Genomic DNA, 20725 nt, shown 5'->3' with positions numbered 1-20725 from the left:
GAGTTGGACACCCAACTGACTGAACCACCCAGGTGCCCCAAGAATCTTGGACTTTAAAGTTTTAATTGAAAAATACACAATTAAAACAACATGCTTCACTTATTTCGAATATGCAGTTATCCATTGTATTTTACTAGAATATGAATGCCATGAGGGCATTTTTATGTTTGTTCACTGATTTATTCCCTAGGGCCTAGAATAGGGCACATAGTTGACACTTAAAATTTGTTGCTGAATGGATTGCCTGAACTTGGCTAGGCTTCTTGTAACTCTCCCAAAATCAGAGGGGGAGAGAAAAGCACTTAAATTATTTAAGGCATACGTATCAGAAAGTAAATTGATAATACCTTAGCAGTGGGTGCCAGATGGGTAGAATGGAATTAGAATGTTAGAATATATACTTAGGTTTTGTTTCTGTATCATTCTGTCACCCAAGGGCTAGCATTGGTAGTGGGGAATAAAATGAAAGTCTGAAGGCAGTGATTCCCTAGTCACTAGGATGTTAGATAGCTCCAAAGGAATGAACATTTGTTGAGCAGAGGATATAAAGCTGTTGTGCGGGAAGGTGTTGTATGTGTGTTAATTCTTATAACAATCCTGGGAAGCAGGTAGCATTAATCCCCATTTTACAGATGAGAGAGAAACTGGGGTTCAATGAGTTTAGAGGCAGTAACTTCTGATCATATTTTGTTGCTGGTTAGTGACAAGTCTGGGAGACTGAATGTTCTCCCCCATATTTGCCTGGCTCCAGAGCTTGTGCTATTGCTGCTACTCCAAATGGCATCCTCTGGTGTCTGGAAGGTTGCTAATAATAATTATATTAGTTTTTAACTAGTCTCTTTTCATAGTCTATTCTAGTATTTAATCACTGTTTTCATTGGCTAAGTTCTGTCTTCTGATGACCAGATTCTGTGTTACCAGTAATTTTCACTTTTTGATATTCTCTGAGATGGTATTGATGATACTTAAAATAACCTTTCAAATTAGACATATGATAGATCTGATTTTCTTTGAAGCAATGAAATGTTATATATAGAACTTCTGTAGGTCAGTTCATTTCAGCCACAAAAAGGCAGAAGCAAGAAAATCCAGTTTAGAGGGCCAAGAGGAGAGTGTTTAATCTGTACTCACAGTAATAGTTTAAACTGTTACATGAGAGACAGATGTATAAATAGGACTTGAGCATGTTTTTGCCTCTAGCTTTCACCATAAAAGGAGTTCTTCAGTATTTCAGTATCTATAAATTTCACCAAATTATAAATTGGTTCGCTTAGAAGTAGAAACATAAAAAAAAAAAAAATGTTTCTTTTATGGGAGCAGCCCTGTCTGCATGTCAGTTTATTTTTTAGTGGGCCAATCAGAAACATTGGGCTTAGAGCTGCTTCTATGGTGACGCAATGGAGGACTAATCTTTTATGTGCTATATTGTTTTTCTCTGAAAGCAGCTCACTGTATCAGGTTCTCCCCACCCCCAGTCTTCTCAACTGTGGCTTCTCTTTTGAAAATGTGAATTTAGTATTCAGTATATTGTGAAACTGGAGTGAGGCAAAACACATCCTGTTTTAAATTAGACTTCCTACCTGAAACATTTTTGGGTAGTAAATATAAAAAATCATGAAAGTTACTAACGTAACTCATGTATTCAACAAGTATTTATTTATAGAAGCCATGTTTTCTACAATGTTAACATGTTACAAAATACAAGTCTTAGGTTGAACTACATGAAATTGCCACTTTTGTAGCTCAAAAAGTGACTGAATACTTGGAAGTTCATATTGTTCAACCTAATGCCAAATTTGAATTCCCTGAATAAGATGTCTTCTGAAACGTTAATTTACACTGTGATTCAGCTAATTTTTTAATGGTGGGAAAATTCTTTAAAGTTGATTGAGGTTAAGTTGAATTACAAAAACCATTGGACTAAAATTTGTTAAATTGATGATGCTTTCTTTCATTTTCTTTTTTGGTTGTTCTGCTTGTAATAGCTGATAGAGTTGTCTTCTGGGTCTCTAAGAGAGATACCTGAGTTCATTTATGAAAAATGTAGAATTTTTAAATACATGGCATTTTCTGTGCCTTTTTTTTTTTGGTGATACATGATTTGGTTGTTTTCAAAGGTTTGTGCTTTCTGGAAATCTGCATGGTGGCTCTGTGGTAGCAAGCTATCCCTTTGATGATTCTCCAGAACATAAGGCCACTGGAATCTATAGCAAAACCTCAGATGATGAAGTCTTTAAATACTTGGCAAAAGCCTACGCATCAAACCATCCCATAATGAAAACTGGTGCACCTCATTGTCCAGGAGATGAAGACGAAACTTTCAAAGATGGGATCACAAACGGCGCACACTGGTATGACGTGGAAGGTATGGAAAGGCCTGAATTTGCTATCTTTTCCCCCTTGTTCATTTAGCTTTCTTCCTTCCTCTTTCTTTTCTTTTGTTTTTAAATTAAGTAAGCTCTACGCCCAACATGGGGCTTGAACTCATGACCCCTAGAGACCAAGAGTGGCATGCTGTACCAACTGAGCCAGCCAGGTACCCCTCATTTAGCTTTCTTATGTATACTCTGAGTGGAAAAGAGGAAAATTTGAAGAATTCTAATTTTTAAAAATCCCCTTTTTCTATTTTGAAATTTTTAATCCCCAGTAACATTGAAACACTGCAATGAAAGCCTGTATATCCTTCATTTAAATTCCCCATCTGTTATCTTACCCTAAATGCTCCACCTCTCCCGTCCTTTCCTCCCACACATTCTCTTTTGCCAAACCATCCAAAAATAGGTGGCAGATTCCTTAATACTTCACCTGTAAGTACCTCAGCATGTATTTTCCAAGCACAGAAACAGTATTGTGTACAACCATATTATCATTACTGTAACTGAGAGATCAATAGTAATTCAGGGGGCGCCTTGGTAGCTCAGTTGGTTGAGTGTCCGACTTTGGCTCAGGTCATGATCTCATGGTTTGTGGGTTTGAGCCCCACATCAGGCTCTGCGCTGACAACTCAGAGCCTGGAGCCTGCGTCAGATTCTGTTTCTCTCGCTCTTTGCCCTTCCCCCACTCATACTCTCTCAAAAATAAACATTAAAAACTTTTTTTTTTAAAGACAGTAATTCAGTACTACCATCCTATATTCTGTCCATAAGTCAAATTTCCTTTATTATTCCCCACATATCCTATATAGCTCCTTTGCTTCCAGATCAGATCAGATCCAATCAAGGTTCAAGCATTGCATTTGGCTCTTGTGTTTTTATAGTTTCCCCAATTTAGAACTGTTATATCAATACTCTCTTTTCGTAATGATGGTGAATCCTTTGAAGAGTTCAGGCTTTTCAGGTTCTTGTACTATAGAACATCCCATATTGTAGATCTGGTCAAATTTTCCAGCAAGACTATTATATAGATCACATCACATCAGGATGCACATAAAGTGTGTGTGTGCCATGTGGCCATGGTGGACATCTTAGTTAATGGAATGACTACCAGTTCTCTCCATTTTTAGATAAGGGCACATTTTCCTTTTATATTTTAATCTGTGAGGTGACCGTGGACTTTTTACAAAAAAAATTTTTAATGTTTATTTTTGAGAGAGAGAGAGACAGAATCCGAAGCAGGCTCCAGCCTCTGAGCTGTCAGCACAGAGCCTGATGCAGGACTCAAAGTCACAAACCACAAGATCGTGACCTCAGATGAAATCAGACATCTAACTGACTGAGCCACCTAGGCACCCCAATCGTAGAATGTTTTTTTAATTGTGGTTGAACACACACACATATATATAACATAAAATTTGTTAGTTGAACCATATTTACATATAGAATTAAGTGGTATTAATTACATTCACAGTGTTGCACAACCATGTCCCCACTGCCTACTTACAAAACTTTTTCATCACCCCAAACAAACTTGGTAACTATTAAGTCATAATTCTCCATTGCCTTCTAATCTCCTATCTCTGTGAATTTGCCTATTCTAGATATTTCATATAACTGGAATCATATAATGTCCTGCATCTGGGTGATTTCATTTAATATGATGATTTCAAGGTTCATCCATTTTGTAGCATGTATCAAAACTTCATTCTTTTTTTATGACGGAGAAATATTCCATTGTATGTATATACCCCATTTCATTGATCTATTCATCTGTTTTTTCAAGTTTGTTTGTTTATTTTGAGAGAGAGGAAGAGAGCGTGAGCAGGGCAGGGGCAGAGAGAGAATCCCAAGCAGACTTTGTGCTGTCAGCATGGAGCCTGACGTGGGGCTCAATCTCATGAACAGTGAGATCATGACCTGAGCCAAAACCAAGAGTTGGACCCCTAACCAGCTGAGCCACCCAGGTGCCCCTCCATTCATCTATTGATGGACACTGGATTGTTTTCACCTTTTAGCTATTGTGAATAATGCTGCTGTGGATGCTGGTGTACAAGTATCTGTTTAAGTCCTTGTTTTCAAATCTTTTGGATGTGTACTCAAGAATGGAATTGTTGGGTCATATAGTAATTTTCTGTTGAGCTTTAAGGAACCACCAAATTGTTTACCACAGTGGCTGTACCATTTTACATTCCCACCAGTAATATACAAGGGTTCTTATTTTCCATGGAATATTATTTTTAAAAGAGTTGTTAAAGTAAGCTTGTTTACCTTCTTTTTAAATGTTATGTAAACAGCTATTGTGCTTTTTAAACTTTTTGTGTCCTTTGAATAATAACTTTTTTGTTTTTATAAACTCTTAGATTAATTAAGACTAAACAGAAGGAAGAAGTTAACTCATGGAAATGTCATGTGTAAAAACATTTTCTCCTCTTAGAATCTGCACATGGTAAAATGCCTTGTTAGCTCTTCCTTACTTTTTTACTGGCCACTAGTCACATTATAAAGTGTCTTATGATATTTCTTTTAATGTGCCTTTATTTAAAACTTTGTATTATTCTTTGACTTTTTAGGTCAAGCAGTGTTTACCCAAATTGGGTCCTAAGTTTGAGGACTTGATACTTTCTAGAGTGTTTTGATTCCCCTACAGTTTCTACCAATGTTTCTTGTGTGTAACAAACATCCATAAAGAGGTTTAAAATAATTAGAAGCCATTTCTGCCCGTAACAACTACAGGTGATTTGAAAACCACTTAAATTTTTTTATAGATAAGGGACATAGTTTGATGTTTAATCCCATTTCAATCTTCAGCAAACATATTTAATAAAGCCTGTTCAGAAACTGGGGGTATTAAGATGTAGTCCAGTTGCTTCATTAATTTGAGATATCATTTAAAATAATGTGCTAAAAATAATTTACTTTTCTTTTTTGGAGAAAATCATAAATGATTAGAAAATAATTTCTAGTTGATGATCGAGGATGGTAAATCTGTGTTATACTATTAAAAAAACAAGGGTGCTGCCTTCACAGTAAGTAAGATTATTTGGAGAAACCAGATATGAGATTTTCCTGATTCTTCAAACATCTGAAAAAGCTAAACTTTGCTGCTGCCATTATTATTGTTTTTATGAAAATCAACTTTCCTCCTTCTCTAGCTGGATGGTCAGACATATTTTCTATTATTTCTACAACAACTAGCATATCTTTCTTCCTACTCCAGTAATACTGAGCAGTTTTGGGAGTTTCAACAGGGCAGATTAATTTTGTTTATCTTCCACAGGACTGCAGTGAGTAAGATGTTGTGAAACCTTGTGACTAGGCATATATTCAGACCCGGATGTCCTGGAGTAATTTTACCGATGCCTTATGATGTGTTTAGAAATTCTAGCCCAAGGAGGTACACGCTTTTACGGCTAAAAGTGAATATATTGATCTATTCCAATCCTTTTGCTTTATAGGAAATCAAGACCCCAGAGAGGAAATAACTTGTGCAATATCATTTATTCTTTTAGCAAATATTTACTGAGTCTCTGCCACATCCCATATACTGTATTAGGTGATGGGAGCAAAACAGAAACAATTTCTGCTCTCAAGATCAGGCAGTGTATTCGAAGTATGAGGTATGGGGTCATCTGGCCCCACCACCTTCACCTTGGTTGTGGGGCTTGACTCAGCAGGTCTAGCTGACTAAGGGGGTGGGCCTTGCTTCTCTCAACATGTCTCTTAAACCTGCAGGATCCCTCTAGGGAATGACTCTCCTAATAAGGCCTCTGAATGAATAGTCATGCTCTGCTGCTAAAGCCTTGTTATTTTGAGAGCCTAAGCTGAACTTATTCATGGAACAGGCTTACTTTTTTTTTTTTTAACCACAGTGTGCTGATTTGTATGCCTTTTGTCTACCATTCTTATTTTCTTTCTAAACAGTTAAGACATAAAAATCATCTGATGGTTTAATATGTTTATTCCAAAGCAAACTGATGAAACTGAATTGTAGTTCTAGGTCAACTTCTAAGACTTGACTTCTTTCAACTTATAAAATTTTTAAGAGGGCATGTAACCCCAGACCACCTATAATTGAAATTATATGATCAAAAACCACCCTTTGATGTAGCTTTTAGAAATTTACTTGGGCAGAATGCTGTTACATTTCATTTTCTTGCCGATAGAAGAACTCTAGAAGGCAGAGTAGTATAGTGGCTAAGGGTAGAGCTTTGGAATCCTGATGCCTTGAGTTTGAATTCCAGCTCTACTATTGACTAGCCACATATGAGTGTGTGTGTGTGTGTGTGTGTGTGTGTGTGTGAGAGAGAGAGAGAGAGAGAGAGAGAGAGAGAGAGAGAGAAAAGAAGAGAGATCTTGGACAAGTTAAGTAATTTCTCTAAGCCTCATTTCCCGCATATATAAAATGAGGATAAATACTATCTACCTCATAGTATTATGAGGCCCAAGTGAGAATGTATGTAAAGCACTGAGCCTAGCAGCTGGCACAATGGCTAACTTCTCTCTGGTAGAATTTAAACTTCATGAGGGCAGGACTTGATTTTTTCAATTTTCTATTTCTAGCTCATAGAACTATGCCTGGTCTATAGAAGGGAAAAAATAAGCCTTTTTTGAATTTTGAATAAGTGAATTCTCAGCACCTGAAAAATGAGTACACAGTTATTCAAAATCTTAGATGATCTTTAGATGAGATAATCTTACAAAAATTTATAAAACTGTCCCTCCTAGTTTCATTCCCACTCTGAGAAAATAAGCTTGTCTTACTGGTAGATCCGAGATCTGTATTTTTCAGACTTTTTTTTTTTTTATTGTGACTTACAATGTAAAATACCTTTCAGTCATTTAAATACATTCCATATATGTATAAAATTGAAACATTTCATGAAACAATAGTTAACTTTGTGGCATATTCTGGTATTGTTGTTTTCCAGTCTCTACCAGCTCATTAAACAAAAAATGCCTATCTGAACGTACTTCTGTATTTCACAATCCACAAATGGGTCATGGCCTATAGTTTAAAAATGCATTGTTTTTGGTCACTCTATGGTAAAGTTGATTTATTTTCAAATTCTAAGTAGGAACAAAACACCTTATAAATTGCATGTGGTAACTTACTAATTAGGCTTTTTATTTTGCCCTGTCTTGTTTATATGTCAGCCATTTCCAGTGAGGACTAAGCCATACATGTTTATCTGAAATGACTTACTTTTAGATTGTTTTCTGTGTTATTTGAATGAGTGCTGAGATAGGAAATTGGTCAGAAATATTGTCAGGCCTGCGTGTGTTCATGTGAGTCTATGCATTATATGATTAATTAAGCCAGCTGCCAGAGGCTTTATACTTACGTCTTTTTGAACCACTATTAACTTGGGACTGAGTCTTTTCAAACTGGTAATTATGAATTTTTTTCTCCTCTGGAAGAAGAAAATGTTGTGTGGATTTATCAAACTTTTTTCTTTCTCCTTTTATACTTTATTTCAGACTTTTTTCCCCTTCTCCTTTTATGGGCAGAGAGTTATGAAATGTGACCAGATAGCATATAACGTAAGAAATTCAGTTTTTTTGTGAGTATAAACATCTTTGATCATGTGGACAAATATTCTTTGCATAAAGGGGAGGTCAGACTGAGCAGCACTGATGTACTCTAAATATTGAGGTATATTTGGCTTGAAGTAGATTGCTGGTGGAAAGGGAAAAACAATTACCGAATTGTTTTGAACAGCATGAAAGTTATATTTGCTCCAAAAATGAACTGAAAAGCTTATTCTTGAGGAGCATTTTCTGTGTCATTAAACAGGGCATTATGGTAAAAATGTGGAGAGAAGGGAACCCTGGTGCACTGTTGGTGGGAATGTAAATTGGTACAGCCACTGTAGAAAACAGTATGGAGGTTCTTCAAAAAGTTAAAAATAGAAATACCATATAATCCGATAATTCCATTATTGGGTATTTACCCAAAGAAAATAAAAACACTAATTTGGAAAGATACACGCATCCCTATGTTTATTGCAGTGGTATTTACAATAGCCAAGAGATGGAAGCAACCTAAGTGTCCATCTATAGACAAATGGATAAGAAAGATGTGGGGTGTGTGTGTGTGTGTGTGTGTGTGTGTGTATACATATATGTATGTGTATGTATATACACAATGGAATATTACACAGCCATTAGAAAAGGATGCATTTGTGCCATTTGAGACAACATGGGTGGACCTAGAGGGTATTACGCTCAGGGAAATAAGGCAGACTGAGAAAGACAAATACCATAAGTAGAATCTAAACAAACGAATGAATAACTAAACAAATAGCTGAATCAAATCTATAAATACAGAGAACAAACTGATGGTTATCAGAGGGGAGGAGGGTGAGACTTGAGCAAAGTGGGAGGAGGGTGAGACTTGAGCAAAGTGGGTGAAGTGAATGGGCAATACAGGCTTCCAGTTTTAGAATGAAAAAGTCATAGGAATAAAACGCACAGCATAAGGAATACAGTCAATGATGTCATAATGGAGATGTATCGGGATAGATGGTAGCTGCACTTGTGGTGAGCACAGCATAATGTATAAACTTGCCAAATCACTGTGTTGTACACCTGAAACTAATGTAACATTTTGTGTCAACTATATTCAAATAAATACACAAAAAGCAAAACAAAAATGAAAACCCAGGGCATTATGAGTTAATCATATGACACCGGAAAATCAGAATCTGTTTGAAACAAAAAAAGAATCAAATAGACAGTGTAAAACTGAAAAAAATGCAATATTTGATATTGAGAATAGACAAATTCATAAATATAGTAGATTTTAAACATGTTTCTCTCCGTATTTGTTGGGTCACAAAGACAAAAATATCAGTAAGGACACAGTGGATTTAAATAACATAAATAAATCAACCTGATCTAATGAACATGTACAGAATACTGTCCTCACATCTAATTTTCATGCAGAGTCTTTACTAATCTGAAGTGTAGAGGATAGGTAATTTACCACGAGTTACACTTATGGAAGATGTGTCTGGTTCTATTAGCGCTCGTATTACTTTGTTTTTAAAATTATGTATTACAAGCAAAGTAGCAAACCTACAAAAACCTAAAGCGTTCTTACACCTTTGCTTATTTCACATTTTAATATCAAGTCTAAACTTATTGTTATGACACTACAAGTCCCAGAGTCTGACCCAAGCCTACATTTCTGGTCTTCTCTCCTACTTCACACCTGTACTCCTTGTCCTTTCCCTAAAATATGAACTTCTGGCTATTTTCTGGATTGCTTTTCTCCAGTTCCCCTGTAAGTTCCCTGAAACCTCCAGTGTAGTAACCGTCACTCCTGCCTTCCCAGGGTTTTTTTTGTTAATACCATCAATATAATGCTTATCCATTTATGTTGTTAATAGGTTTTTGTGTCTTCTGCTAGAGTGTGAATTATTTGATAATAAGGACAGTGTGGTACCATTTATTTGGAGTTATCTTTATACAAAATGTATTGGCACAGAAAGAGTGCTAGAGGAAGAGAGACTAGGGAGGTTTTTACAGTTATTTGGAGCAAGGTCTTTCTGGGAGATAAGGGCTCTAGCTAGAGGGATTCTGTGGGAGTGAAAAGGGAGGATGAATATAAGAAACTACAAAAAAAATTACAGCATTGACCATCAGTTAGACGGTAGAACAGAGTGTCCAGAAGAAGGACTCAAAGATATAACTTGGAGGTTTTGAGCCTGGAAAAATAAGAATGATAATGAAAATGGGAAAACTAATTGGAGGAGTGGAGTGTGTGTGTGTGTGTGTGTGTGTGTGTGTGTGTGTGTGTGTTCTCTCTAGGTAGGGAGAGGAGTGTAGATTGGGGATGGTACTTGATGTTACAAGTACCCAATGGGCAGTTGGGAAATAGGCTCTGGAGCTTGGGAGAGAAATCAAGATGATAAAGAGATTTAGGACCTTTGAGATGTTGAAAGCATATGCGGTATATATGATTTTTGAAAATTGAATTGATATTGTTTCCTGGCATAATTTAATTGCTTAGAGCTGGAGCCAGAAATTCAACTAGAACATATATATATATATATATATATATATATATATATATATATATATAACAGAATGCATATATAAATGAGCAGATGGGTGGGTTTTTGTTTTCTTGTTTTGTTTTGTTTTGTTTTTGTTTTTACCTCCAAAGTGAATGTACTTCTGGTTTTGCACTGAGATGTTTTATTTAAGTAATGCTGGAAGTTCAGATATTAATTCTCAGTCCATCGTTCATGCTTTAAGAATACTATTGATTGTCAAATGTGCATTAGTAAATGTGCTTTTGGTCTTACCTGATCTTGTACACTAAGGAGTTGATTGGACCTCTTCTTTTTTTTCTCATTCTCTTTTAATCTGAGTGCTGCCTGATTTAAAAGGAAAGCAAAAAGGTAAAACTGTTCTCAAACAGAATATTTGCTTCTACCTGAGTCAGGGGTTTGCTTTAGTAAATTGAAATATAGCCTGATATAAAATCTGACCTTTAGGAGCTGTGCAGTTGTGTATTTTGTAATGTGGCAATAGACTTACGTGAAGGTTGAGAATCAAACATTAATCACACTTCAGGATTTGGTCCCTAAATCTTCAGGTCTGATGTTTAGAAATTAGATGTGCTTTTTCTTCTTTTTCTAATTAAATCAGGTGGTAGAGGATGGGAAAATACCTTAAAAAAAGAAGGAAAATGCAGTTCAAAAGTTGTGTGGGAGATCCTGTTGACCAACTGAAACAAAACTGAAAACAGATGCAGGACTGTGTAATTTAGTTTAACTTTGTAGAACCATATCATTAGCAAATATATATTCAGTGGGAGTGGTGAAGGAAATAGATTTTCATAAGATAAAGTTGCTGAGAATACAAAGACTAAGTTCAGTTAAGATTTGGTCAAAGTGAGGGAAATTGTTTTCAAGAGCAACCTCTGTTTTTTCCACCCATTTGACTCAGGTGTTCCACTTAAAATTTTTTAGGAGCCCTGTGCTCATTAGCTTTTAAAAATATCTCAGGGAGTGCAAGATTATCACTTAATAAGTCACTATCTATAAAGAAATTATTCACGGATGTCAAAGTTGTGAGAACTTCTCACTATCCTTTGAAGTAGTTTTATTAAAGAAATAACAGTAAGCTCCAAATTTAAAAATAGAGTAGAAATTGCCTGTCTCTATTCCTACACTCTAAAATGCTCGTCCTAATAAAAAAATACATTGCAGTTGTTTTCTGTGAATGATTTATAGGGTTCTTGTATGATACAGTTTGATAGTTTGTAGTTTGGCCTACTAAGGCAAGTTAAAAAAAAAAAATCTTGGTATGTTTAAGTCTTAACACTGAAGCATTGATTGTATTTTTTCTATTGACTTTCTGCTTATGACGTAAGAGTGAGTCATTCATGAGTGTCCCATTTTTGAATGAAGAGTTGAATGTCTTTAAGTACCTCTCCTCCCCCAACAGAACTAGATCTCTCTGTAGTGAGAACAGTAATAGGGACTGGTTCCTCGGTAAAGATGAATTGAGTGTCTTAAAGCATATGAAAGTTTGTTGTTAGACAAATGAAGGAGGTTAATGGGTATGAGTTGATCGTTCTATCACAACACTTAGCTACCTGTTAACAATAAGTAGTGATCACAATTTGTATTACTGGACATATTCCTAATGGTTACACTTTTAGGCTTATTTTTTGATACAAGTAAAGGAATTGAGAGCATTATAGGGTTTATGGTTCATTGCATTCAGATTTTTCTGAGCATAGAAAGCTCTGGATTAGTAAGTAAGGATTTTTTTTTTTTTAAGTTTTCAAAACTTTATTTAATCTCTGTACCCAACACTGGTCTTGAACTCATGACTCCAAGATCAAGAGGTACACACTCTTCTGACTAAGCCAGCCAGATGCCTGGGTAGGTAGGTTTAAAAGCAAACTTTATACCTTTTTTCTTTCTTTGCCATTTCTCCTTATGAGTAGAGGAAGTAATCTAAATCAGTGGTTTTCAAACTGAGGTATGTTTGGGGAGAAGGAAGAGACCTGTTTGTTTTGATAACTTTAAAGGAAATAAATTTTCCAGGCCTTCCATACCTACTCTTTCCTAGAAAAATTGAAAGAGATGCTTGCTGTGGGGGTTCAATCACATATCCTCTTCTCCCTCTTGATTGAACACAGGCATACTTTTCTACCCATGTGAAGCACACTGTGGTATGTTTTGGGTTTTGTTTTGTTTTTTAATGTTTATCTATACCTGATAAAGAGACAGTGCCTGAGCTGGGATGGGGCAAAGAGAGACAGAGACAGAATCCAAAGCAGGTTCCAGGCTCTGAGCTGTCAGCACAGAGCCTAAGGCAGGGCTCAAACTCATTAGCTGTGAGATCATGACCTGAGCCGAAGTCTGTCACTCCACCAACTGAACCACCCAGGCACCCCACACTACGGTATGTTGACTCAGTTTTACAAACTTCTATGGCACCAAAACAAAAGTGACTTTTGGTGATTACTTTAATGGTATTATAAAAGCATCAATCCAGGGATGCCTGGGTGGCTCAGTCGGTTGAGCGTCCAACTTCAGCTCAGGTCATGATCATGCTGCTCGTGGTTTGAGCCCCTGTGGGGCTCTGTGCTAACAACTTGGAGTCTGGAGCCTGCTTTGGGTTCTGTGTCTCCCTGTCTCTCTCCCCCACCCCTGCTCACGCTCTGTCTCTCTCTTTCTCTCAAAAATAAACATACATATATATGTACATACATACATACGTACATACATACATACATACCTACATACATACATAAGTAAAGCATCACTCCAGACTTCTTATTAAAAGATATTTTAAGGGGCACCTGGGTGGCTTAGTCGGTTAAGTGTCTGACTTCTGCTCAAGTCATGATCTCACGGTTTGTGAGTCTGAGCCCTGCATCCAGTTCTGTGCTGACAGTTCAGAGCCTGGAGCCTGCTTCAGATTCTGTGTCTCCCTCTCTCTCTGACCCACCCCTGCTCACACTGTATCTCTCTCTCTCTCAAAAATAAATAAACATTAAAAAATCTTATTTTTAATAAGAAATTTTTTGAAAGATATTTTTAGTAATTATTACCTGTTCCATTTATTGTTTATCAAAATTTATAATTTTGCCTTTCTGATGAGTTTTATGCCAGTAGTTATTGTAATAATTAATCTAGAAGACAATAATTAATACTTAGGACATTTAAGTCATTGAAAATTAAGGAGGGGCGCCTGGGTGGCTCAGTTGGTTGAGCATCCAACTTCGGCTCAGGTCATGATTATGCGGCTCTTGGGTTCAAGCCCCAAGTCGGGCTCTGTGCTGACAGCTCAGAGCCTGGAGCCTGCTTCAGATTCTGTGTCTTCCTCTCTCTCTGCCCCTAACCTGCTCAAGCTCTGTCTGTCTCTCTCTCAAAAATAAATAAACATTAAAAAAAATGTTAAGGAAAATTTTAATACACATACATACATATTTATAGACTGAAGTGTTATAGGATGATCAGTGAAAGACTTTGAACCATGCAAGTATATCACACTCAAATAATCTATGGATGAAGTGGAATGGAAATAAAAGCTCAAATAGAAAAAGGGAAGATGTAAAATTCCCAATGTTAAAGAAATGTTCACACAATTTTTTAAAAGGGATTCCAGGAATTAAATCTATATTTTTATTTATTTGGATACAGTGTAAAAGTTTTATTTAAAAATATAAAAATTTAGGGGCACCTGGGTAGCTCAGTCGATTAAGTATCTGACTTCAGCTCAGGTCACGATCTCGCAGTTTGTGAGTTTGAGCCCCACATCAGGCTCTGTGCTGTCAGCACAGAGCCTGGAGTTTGCTTTGGATTCTGTGTCTCCCTCTCTCTCTGCCCCTCCCGTGTTCATTCTCTCTCTCTCGCTCTCTCTCTCTCTGTTTCTCTCAAAAATAAATAAGCATTAAAAAATACTTTAAAAAATATAAAAATTTATGCTATCCAGGAAATTACATTGTTTGCAACTATTTGAACTTACGATGAAAACTTTTATTTTTTTAAAATTTTTTTTAAATGTTTATTTTTAAGAGGTGGAGGAGGGGCAGAGAGAGGGAGACACAGAATCCGAAGCAGGCTCCAGGCTCTGAGCTGTCAGCACAGAGCCCCAGGCAGAGCTGGAACTCATGAACTGTGGGATCATGACCTGAACTGAAGTTGGATGCTTAACCAACTGAGCCACCCAGTGCGCCCCAAGATGAAAACTTTTAGATATCAACTTAAAAATATGTGAAGTGTGGGGTACCTGGGTGACTCAAATGGTTAAACAGCTGACTTTGGCACAGGTCATGATCTCATGGTTCATGGGTTCAAGCCCTGCATCAGGCTCTGCGCTGACAGTGTCCTCTCTGTGCCCTCCCCCCACTTGCGCTTTCTCTCTCTCTCGAAATTAAACTTTAAAAAATGTTTTAAAAATATGTGAAGTGTTGTATGATTTTTCCAAATTATTTTGTTTTGAATAAACAAGTTTGAAGGGTTTAGATAGCTCCCTGAGAGACGAATGGATAATAGAGGCTTGCTTATTTATGATTGTTAATAAGTTGGACAAATAACAGATCCTTTATACTATTAGTATGGTGCTTTATTGCTTTGAGGCATGCCAATAATGAATGTTCTACTCCCCAAATTAAAATTTCTTTTGACTGGATAAAGATATTGTTCTGAAGTCTGATATTTAATCCTTTAGTCTATGTTGAGCCACATGACATCCACTTAAAAAAAAAAAGCACATGTATTACTGAATCTGGAAGTAGCTGCAGCTGTCAGTAACATCAGGCTTATCTCCAGATAAATGGCTGTTCTCTATTACAGGGAACTCTAGCTTTGTATAGGTAGGTTTTTGTTGAGGAAAAGATCAAGATGACAGGATCTGAACCAGCTACTCAGTAAAGATTACTCATTATATAGAGTCTTTGACATTTAGTGTTGGAAAAATAAATGTTAAGTTTAACACAGATAACAAATAATGCTTATTTGTGGCATCTTGCAAAAAAATTCTTAAGTTATTCATAATTCAGTTGATATCTTAATTTGCTTCCAGTTTTTTGATGATTAAAAAAATTTTTTAATGTTTATTTATATTTGAGAGAGAGAGAGAATGTGAGCGCAAGTGGGGGAGGAGCAGAGAGAGCCAGAGACAGAATCTGATGCAGGCTCCAGGTTCTGAGCTGTCAGCACAGAGCCCAACATGGGGCTGAAACTCACTAGCCGTGAGATCATGCCCTGAACCAAAGTTGGACACTTAGTCGACTGAGCCACCCGGTCACCCTTAAAGAAATAATTTCTAAACTGAACTTTGAAATTGGTGAATAAAAACTTTCTGATATTCTAAAGATGGGAGAGATTTATCTGGTTTTTTTTTTTTTTGTCTTGCAAGTAAAAGTTACTTTGCTACTATTCACATTGGAGGGCTCCTATGAGTTTAGAAATAGGTAGATTCAGTAGATATCACAACTCATAAGTTGTTTTCTGAGAATAGTTTATTATAGACTCAAAGAAAATGTGCTTTTATAAGATTTCGTCAAGAAAAGGTTATTCTGTATATAACTTTCTATTACTGATTTCTATGTAATTCCATCATGTCAAAGAATACACCTGTTATGATTTCAGTTCTTTTACATTTGTTAAGTTTGTTTTACAACCCAGGATATTGTCTGTCTTGATGAATGTTCCATTTCTACTTGAAAAGAGTGTTTAAGCTGCTGTTGTTGGGTGGGATATGCTATAAATATCTTTTAGATTTTGTTGGTGATGGAGTTGAATTGTAATGTTGTCTTGGTCAAGTGACCCTTTTATCATTATGTGATATCTCTCTTTATCCCTGGCACTTTTTCTTGTTCTAAAGTCTAGTTTATCTGATATTAATAAAGCCCTTCCATTTTCCCATCTGATTTGTGTTTGCATAGTATATCTTTTTCCATTCTTTTACTTTTAACTTGCTTATACCATTATATTTAAAGTGAGTTTCTTATGGACAGCATGTTAATTGGCTCTTGTTTAATCATTTGACAATTTGCCTTTTAGCTAGTGTGTTTATACCATTTACATTGGATATAATGGTTGATATGTTTGGATTTAAGCCTAGTTTTAAAATTATTTTTCTGTTTATCCCTTTTTTATTTTTTAATTCTGCTTCCTCTTTCCTGCCTTCTGTGGGATTCTTTGAGTGTTTAGTATTTTATCTATTGTGTGGTTTTTGTTTTGTTTTTTTACTATAGCTCCTTTGTATTGTTTGTTTTGGTAGTTGCTCTAGGATTACAATTTACAGCTTAACTTTTCCAGTTCTACCTAGGATTGGTATTTTACCACTTCAGGAGGAATGCATAGATCTTACCACCGCATCTTTACCCTCCCCCACTTTATATTGTAGTTATCATATGTATTATGTGTATATACATTGAAAATGCCACTAGACAATGTTATGATTTTTTTCTTTCAACTGTTGTACATAAAGAACTTAAGAGAAAAAAATAGTTTATTTTATTTACCCAGATATTTACCATTTGTGTTGTTCTTTCATTCTGGAAATCCCAAGTTTCTCTCTGGTATCATTTCTTTTTAGCCTGAAGAACTTTCTTTAACGTTTCTTTTTTTCTCTTTTATTTAAATGCTTATTTATTTTTGAGAGAGAGAGAAAGATACAGAGTGTGAACAGGGAGGGGCAGAGAGAGAGGGAGACACAGAATCCAAAGCAGGCTCCAGGCTCTGAGCTGTTGGCACAGAACCCGATGCCCGGCTTGAAGTCACAAACTGTGAGATCATGACCTGAGCCAAGGTCGGAGGCTTAACCGACTGAACCACCCAGGCCCCCATGCATTTTCCTGGTTCTCTGAATGTCAAATAATGTTGGGGTATAGGCTCGACGTTTTGGATCTTACATTATGAAATCTGAACCTTGGTTACATTTTATTTTAAAAAATGATGATTTCTTTGTTTGTTTTAGCAGTGAGTGACCCAGTTGCATTCAGTTGTACGTTTTGACTTGCCTCCTGTGGGCTGTGATTGAATGTCAATTTTCAAAGCCTTTGTGGTTCTGTTCAGATCTATTCTGTGTACTTACCTCCCATGGACCAGTGTGGGACCAGGTCTGTTTTGTAATTCAGTTCTCAGTGCCTTTGGTATGCTTTTTAGGGGCATGCCCACTCATGTGCTGTTCAGGATTGAGCCCAGGGATTCATAGACAACTTTATGGGATCCCTTTCTTAAGGTCCCTCCTCTATACAGTACTACCAACAGCCCCTAGTTTCTAAGGTCTCCCAGTATAGATGATAAATAAAGACATGAAAGGATATGCAGTATCATTCGTTGTCAGGGAAATTACAAATTAAAATCACAATGAGATCCCACAGCACACCTACTAGAATACTTAAAGCGAAAAAGTCTGACCAGTTGCTTGAGCAGTTTGTTAGGTGAGAATGAAGAACAACTGGAACATTCATGCATGGCTGGTAGGAATGTGAAATGGTCAGCCACTTTGGAAAACAGTTTGATAGTTTCTCATAAAGTTAAACTTATATTTGCTGTATGACTCAGCGATGCCACTCCTAGATATTTATCCAAAAAACATGCAATTATATGCCCACAGTAAGGTCTATACACAACTCTTCATAATAAGCAAAAACTGAAAACAACTCAAATACCCATCATGTGAATGGATAAACAAATTGTACTACATCCTTGCAGTGGAATACATAGTATAATAAAAAGGAGAATTTATATATGCAACAATATAAATGATTCTCAAAGGCATTGTGCTGAGTGAAAGAAGTCTGATACAAAAGGCTTTACACTATATGATTTCATTTATATGACATTCTGGAGAAGACAAAAATATAGGCAAAGAAATTAGATTGGTGCTGAGAGAAGGGAACTTTCTGGGATGATACAAGTGTTCTGTATCTTAATTGTGGTGGAGTATACAGTTACATGAATGTGTACATTCATTAAGTATATGAATGTACACATTCATGTAACTGTATACTTAAAAGGGATGAATTTTCCAGTATATAAACCATACCTCAATAAACCTAAGTTAAAAAAAAAAAACTGTAAAGGAGCTTGTTGATTAGAGAGATTGTCAAAATTGTTTTGAATCAGTTAACTTGTACTTGAGTATAGAGGAACTGAGAAACTCTGTATATTTCAAAGAGTAGAATTTAAAGTATCATGCAAAAAGATTTGTCTCCATATGCTGTTTTATAGCCTTTTTTTTGTTATTACATGGTAAATATCATTCCCATAAATGTGTGTCTGCCACACCTTAACTAGTAGCATAGTAGCCCATTTTATATGATAATTTATAAACTGATCCACCACTTTTGAGCATTCACGTTGTTTCCAGTGTTATTCTCCTTCAATTTGTTTATTTTTATTTTTATTTTTTTTCAGTGTATTTATTTTGAGACAGAGAGATAGAGCATAAGCAGGGGAGGGGCAGAGAGAGAGAAGGAGAGAGAGAATCTCAAGCAAGCTCTGCTCTGTCAGCACAGAGCCCAACACAGGGCTTGAACTCAAAAAGTGTGAGATTGTGACCTGAGCCAAAATCAAGAGTTGGATGCTTAACTGACGGAACCACCCGGATGCCCCTCTCTTTCAGTTTAAACACTACAGTCCTCATTCCCCATAGCAATTATCTTGGAATAAATTCCTGGAAAAGACATTTCTGTGTTAAGGTTGTGCCTTTTTTGAAGATTCTATACACATAATTATTCATTTGTTACCCAGGAATGTTCTATACTCCCTTTATTTTTATGGATTTTTTTTCTTAGTTTCTTTTTTAAATGGTTGTAAAGGTAGTTTTTGAATCAACAAATATTTTACAATTGTTAGCTAGTTAAATCTATCATTTTTTTCCTTTTATGCTTTCCTACTACTTTGCTGTCATACTTAGACTTTCCTCATCCTGAAAGTATAAAAATATTTATGTTAACTTCTAGTTTTGTCTGTGGTTTCACTTTTACATCAAATTCCATATGAGTTTAAGAGTTTATTTGGTATGATATGAGCTAAACTCACCTATATTTTTTGTCACATAGTTGATCAGTTGTTCATGTAACAGTTGCCAACTAATTCATTCCCCACTGGTTTTAAATGTGTCTTTAATCACGTTGCAAATTCTTTTGTTTCTGTTACTGGGCTTTCTAATGTGTTCCATTGGTCCATTTATTTTGATCTTAATGCACTGCTTTAGTAAGTATGGTTTTATATCTTAATATGTGGCAATACAAGTCCCTATTATCATTCTTATTTTTTAAGGTTTTTGGATGTTGTCATCCATTTATTTTTTCAGATTCTAAATCATTTTGTTCAGTCCCAATAAGAATCTATTTTTCTGAGTAATATTTGTATATTAATTTCAGAGAAATTGATATCTGTATAAGCCTCCTATCTAGAAGTGTGAAATCTACATCCCTCAGTAAAATTTTACATTAACTTATTGATTATGTGTTTTATTACATTTAATCCTATATGTATTATGGGTTTTGTTGCTGAAATCTTTTTTTTCCATTATATTTTCTGATTATTGCTAAAATATGGGAAAGGAATTGATTTTTGAATTTTTTTAATGTAGTATAGTCATCCTTTTATTTCCAATACTATTTTACATGGCTTTCTGTTAGTGTCTTATCAAAGGAACATTTGGGGAATGTATGCCAAGATTTAATTCATATTTTGTGTTTCCACTAGATTCTATGCTGTGAAGCTAACATTAACTTGACAAAGATGTGTTACAGTTAGGTACATTCACTGTAATATTTTCTCAAATCTATGGGACCTACAAAAAGAATTTTGTCTCCGTGAATCTGACCTTTAGTTTTGGATTGTTTTTAGTGTTATATGATTTTTAAAAATGGCTATAGTGTGTGCTTTGTGGGATTGGACGCTGCTGGATATAGTTTCTTTTCTTGAAGTCTTATTTTAATTTTTATTTACTTTTTAAAAAATTTTATTTTGGGGGGCACCTGGGTGGCTCAGTCGGTTAAGCATCCAACTTCAGCTCAGGTCATGATCTCACGGTACGTGGGTTCAAGCCCTGCATTGGGCTCTGTGCTGACAGCTCGAAGCCTGGAGTCTGCTTCAGATTCTATGTCTCCCTCTCTTTCTCTGCCCCTCCCCTGCTCATGCTCTGTCTCTCTCTGTCTCAAAAAATAAACTTTTTTGGAGCGCCTGGGTGGCTCAGTCGGTTGGGCGTCTGACTTCAGCTCAGGTCATGATCTTACACTCCGTGAGTTCAAGCCCCGCGTCGGGCTCTGTGCTGACAGCTCAGAGCCTGGAGCCTGCTTCGGATTCTGTGACTCCTTCTCTCTCTGCCCCTCCGCCTCTCACTCTGTCTCT

The 20725-nt window shown here is 36.2% G+C and overlaps 1 protein-coding gene across 1 annotated transcript in view; it reads left to right on the top strand.

The window, feature by feature from the left end:
- The window catches only part of CPD (carboxypeptidase D), an 80489-nt gene that overhangs the window by 4659 nt on the left and 55105 nt on the right, over positions 1–20725 (top strand). The window contains exon 2 of the mRNA XM_027034606.2: positions 2118–2365. Within this exon, the coding sequence (XP_026890407.1) occupies positions 2118–2365 (248 nt within the window). The remainder of the gene's footprint in view (positions 1–2117; positions 2366–20725) is intronic.

Source organism: Acinonyx jubatus, chromosome E1 (assembly GCF_027475565.1).
Source record: "Acinonyx jubatus isolate Ajub_Pintada_27869175 chromosome E1, VMU_Ajub_asm_v1.0, whole genome shotgun sequence".
In the NCBI taxonomy this organism is placed as follows: Eukaryota; Metazoa; Chordata; class Mammalia; order Carnivora; family Felidae; genus Acinonyx; species Acinonyx jubatus.
Note: the sequence above shows the minus strand (reverse complement) of the source record. Positions and strands in the feature narration are given on the sequence as shown.